Source organism: Eucalyptus grandis, chromosome 8, assembly GCF_016545825.1.
Source record: "Eucalyptus grandis isolate ANBG69807.140 chromosome 8, ASM1654582v1, whole genome shotgun sequence".
Classification (NCBI taxonomy): Eukaryota; Viridiplantae; Streptophyta; class Magnoliopsida; order Myrtales; family Myrtaceae; genus Eucalyptus; species Eucalyptus grandis.
Genome location: NC_052619.1, coordinates 18,605,041 through 18,609,692, shown reverse-complemented (window position 1 = coordinate 18,609,692; position 4,652 = coordinate 18,605,041). Strand labels below are relative to the sequence as shown.

At 39.2% G+C, this 4,652-nt stretch overlaps 1 protein-coding gene across 1 annotated transcript; it reads left to right on the top strand.

Annotated features, from left to right (window-relative positions):
- The first annotated feature begins 1,480 nt into the window (after positions 1–1,480).
- On the top strand, positions 1,481–3,961 carry LOC104416556. The gene has a single exon (XM_010027930.3). It carries the CDS (start codon positions 1,653–1,655, stop codon positions 2,778–2,780), a length of 1,128 nt encoding a protein of 375 aa, XP_010026232.2. The 5' UTR covers positions 1,481–1,652; the 3' UTR covers positions 2,781–3,961.
- Positions 3,962–4,652: the final 691 nt, after the last annotated feature.

Below are 4,652 nucleotides of genomic sequence, written 5' to 3'. Positions count from 1 at the left end.
TTTAGATCCATGGTCTTTGCTTCTCCCATAATCTACTTTCTTCTCTTGTTCATTGATCATGAGAATTCTATCACCATGGTTGTTGTAACCATCATTTTTGTACTTCTGCTCTTCACTCAGTAATTTGTCCTTCATTGATTGTACGATCAATGCTCCATCGGGTGTGGAATTGTGAATCAACACAACCAATGGGTTGCAAATTTTTGGCATAAAAACTGTTAGGAAGTCTACATGCAAGTTTGGATTACATTGATTTGATTCACTAGACCTCCCATAGTGCCTATGTACAAATGTTTCATTTTTGTACTCTATACATGACACCTTCTTTATCAAAAAGCTTGCTATGTTTTAAGATGTATTTATTACGTATGTCCAGTCCAAATTTCTCCACAAATCATAAGCATTGTCTGCCACTTTATAGTGGTGCCAACTCTTCTTTTATTAAATATAGTCTTCTCATGCTCCTCCTCCTCCTCTTCTTCTATTACTAGTTTCAAGGCTTTTGAGGACTCTTCTCCTCCCTCTCCAACTATTGCTGATTTAGTAGTGCCAGAGTCTTTGCCAAGCTCTTTGGAGGTATTCTTGTCTTGATTGGCTTTCACAAGCCTTTAATGTAAAGATGATCCTCCATCTTGTACCTCCATATTGCATAATTCATAACTATAAGCTTGATCATGTTGGCATTGTCTTCTGACATCTTGCTCTGATTCCATTTTATTGTAAGTTAAGTTGGATCGTGTTGGCCTTGTTTTCTAACATCTTGCTCTAATACCACTTTGTTGTAAATTAAGTCAAATCGCAACCAATTACAATGGAATTCTAATGTCAAAATTGTGCAATATGCGACCGTATATTCTCTTTGCCAAAAAAAAAAAAGACGTAAATAACACAGCTAACAAGAGACAAAAAGAACAATACACTATAATTTTTACGTAGAAACCTAACGTGAGAAAAACCACAAAACACTTATTCAACAACTGCTGCACTATTATCAAATGATTATAATTAACATTAACAGTGATTTTAATAGATTTTCACAATTATCACAAAACGAATAATCACTTGTTGATGAATTCTCAAGATCTCTCGTCTTTATATACATATTGTTGAAAACTCTCGTAATCTCTTGGAGTTTTTTTGGTGCACACAGAAACCTCCACTTAAGCCCTTCTGTTTATAGTAGTAGACCTACACCCCAAGTTAGGAATCCTGTTTAATTAATTGACAATCACATACTAATTAGAAATCTCCCCGATTGATAAAAAAATTCTCTAATTGAGTAATCTTCAATTTTGGTATTCTTCCTAATTAAGCCTTCTTATTTAGACTTCTCAATTGCAGCGTCCTATCATAATACGACTCCTTCCTATTAGGCATTCCTAATAAGCATTCCTAATAAGCAATTGTCAGAATATTTCAAATCAATGTTTGGCCGCTCCTAACACGGGCTACCGTTAAGCTATATCCTAGTTACAAATTTCCTTTGAAGACCATTTCGAGTTTGGAGAAAGACAGCGCGGGGGAAGAAAGCAAAACCCCATGAATTTTTAAGTTTTTTCGGTCGGGCAAAACCTCATGAATTGAAAGCTCCAGTTTTGTAGCAGAAGGAAGAAACCGGAGTTCCTTAAAGTTCGTCAGATTCGGAGACACCCATGTTCCATTTGTCTCGCGAAGCCCTGCTTCACGTTAGGGTTCTTCAACTCGCTCCACAAGCCGATTCACTCCGCCTGCTGCTCAGATTTTCCTCGACCTTGTCGAAATCTCGAGCGTTCAGAGTCTCCTACCTCGTCAACTCTTGTGGGTTGTCTCCAGAATCGGCTCTCTCCGCTTCCAAGCTCCTCAAATTCGTAACCCCAGCAAGACCGGACGCAGTCATCGGCGTCTTCAAGAACCGAGGTTTCACTCCGGCTCAAATCTCACAGATCATCGCGAGGTTCCCCACGTTGCTTTCGTTGGACCCGGATAAGATTCTCTCGCCAAAATTCGATTTTTTGCGCTCCAGAGGGATCTCCGACCTCGAATTAACCAAGCTCGTGGTTGTGGTCCCGTGGATTTTGGGCAGGAGCCTAGAGCAGCATTTGGTACCCACTTTTCGTTACGTTAGTAATTTGTTACAATCCGATGAGAAGGCCATCGGAGCCATCAAACGTGCTCCTCGATTATTGTATGATAATCCTCAAGTTGAACTTGTTCCTGAAGTCACGGCTTTGAGGAATGCCGGAGTGCCGGAGGGGAATATCCGGCATTTAGTCCTGTACCACGGGCATATGTTTTGGAGCCGGTCCTTCCGATTTGAGGAGAACATGAATAGGGTGAAGGCAATGGGTTTTGACCCTTCCAAAGTGAGTTTTGTCATTGCTCTGCGCGTGCTTATGGGCATGAGTGAGTCGGTGTGGAGGAGGAAAATTGGTGTGTATGGCCAGTGGGGTTGGTCCGAGGAGGTGGTTATTTTAGCTTTCAGGAGGTATCCATTGTGCATGATGTTGTCGGAGAGCAAAATTACTGCCACAATGGACTTCTTTGTCAATGTTGTGGGGCTTGATCCTTTGGTTATCTCCCAACGTCCACTAGCCATCGCATTTAGCTTAGGGAAGAGAATTGTTCCTCGGGGTTCAGTCTTTCAAGTTCTACTGTCTAAAGGTTTGGTTAAACCCTGTAGCCTGTCTACATTGTTGACTATTTCGGAGCAGAAGTTCCTGGAGAAGTATGTGACTACTTATTTGCGGGAAGTGCCACAGTTGTTGGCTCTCTATAATGAGAAGATGGGTCTTGCATGCTAGTTTGGAATTTTTGGTACTTGTTCAGGTTAATCTAGGATAGGATTCTGGTAAAACCGAACAAAAATTTGGCTCTTCTTTTTGTCTTTTGTCTCCGTGCTACTTGATAAATTTAAATTCTCTATTTGTGAGGTTATTGTTTCATCCCTCCATGTTTAATATTTAATCCTCCTATCTTCTGTGCAATATCTCCAATACCAAAACTAAAATGGAACTTGAGGAAAAATCGAACGATAGTGGTTCTTCCTTCTTTTGACAATATTAATTTTCCTTCCTGTAAATTCTCTTTGCCTATCTGTGTTCCCCTCATAATTATTCTTGCAATGTGTCCCCGTAATAATGAAACTATTGGCTGTGCTCGAACCTAAGGTATTGAACTGACTTAAGGCAACTCCTAATTAGTTTTACTTTATTTTACTATTAACTTAGCTTTGTTCCCTGTCACCTGGTGCCATGCTAGTAGTTCTTCATGTTCAGATAAATATTCTTTATTTTTGCCAGGTTTGGAGATATCATGATGAAATGCTCTGATTAGTAATTTGTACTTTCATAGATAATGACAAAAATTACTTGTTTACAGTTTTGTCTAGACTCAAATATGAAGTGGATATGTTCCCCTTGGAGAAGTTAGATTCCAAATTTACCAGTATAAAAGGCAACTGTGTTTCGAGCCTCTGATGGGTTTTAATCATGGATTTCAGTATAATTAGGGCAACAAATGACTTGAGACAGGGAGCAAATCAATGCATGCTGCAAGTCAGTTGATCCGGGGCAAAATCTGTTTTAAATTTAAAGAGGCATCCTTGGTGTAAGGAGTCATCTGAGAGTGATATTGCAGCGGCGATGAACTTTTTTGTCAACATCCTTATCACTCAAAATCCCATAAAGATGATGTCCAACAGTTTGTCTGGAGAGGCTGTAGCTTGCTCATATGCGATTGTTTCACCCAATTTCATGAGGAATTTTGTGACTGCTAATGGGGGATGGTCCTCACTCATTTGAACTATGCAGAGAAGATGTGTCTCACATGCTTGATTGGAACTTGAGGTACTTGGTGGGAAATTAGAATGTTCATAAACAAAAGGGAAAATTCTCCTTCTCTTGCTTGGATTTTTGCTGCTTGGTGAAGCTTGTTTCGTCATTTAGTATCTTATTCATTTCATTCTTCTGGGTTTAAAACTTAATCCAATCTTCATTGCAAATTATTGGATACTAGAAAGGGAAAGTTCAGGCCTAGCAGGGAGTTGAGTGGTTCTGCATTCTCTTTGCAGCTGTTTAAATGTCAACCTTTCTACACAAGGAATTATTCTTTGTAATTTCTAATGGTGAAACTTCTGGTTTCACTTGAAACTCTTGTCCTATAGTAACTTACTGTAGCTCCTAAAGTAATTGGTCTAACCATACTTTAGTTTTTAGGAAACTTGGCACTTTGTCCTTACATCTATATCTTTCTTTGCTATCCAATGCAACTGGTGCTTCATAAACAAGTTCCTTTATGCTCTTAAATCTTACTTGGGAATATTTCATGGAGATTAATTTATCCATTAGCTTGATATATCCCTGGATCTTTTTTTTTCCAGAAGCACGGCTGGTCAATGGACGTGCTTCTCTGTCATTGTTACTTGTCCTGAGGCCTTGGAAAATTTCAAATGACAGTAATAACACGTACCTAAATTGTGAGTGCGAGATTGTGATGGTTTAAGATTGATATTTTTATGTGCTTGTTGCTTTGAATTGAGCTCCATGCAAGTTCTTTCAGCCGTGTGGTTGGAAGGAAGTGACTTTCCGGTTGATTGGTGCTTCTATCATGTATGTAAATTCTTTTCCTTCTCAGCATCATACAAAGCATCACACTGAGTTGAATATTTCAATCTT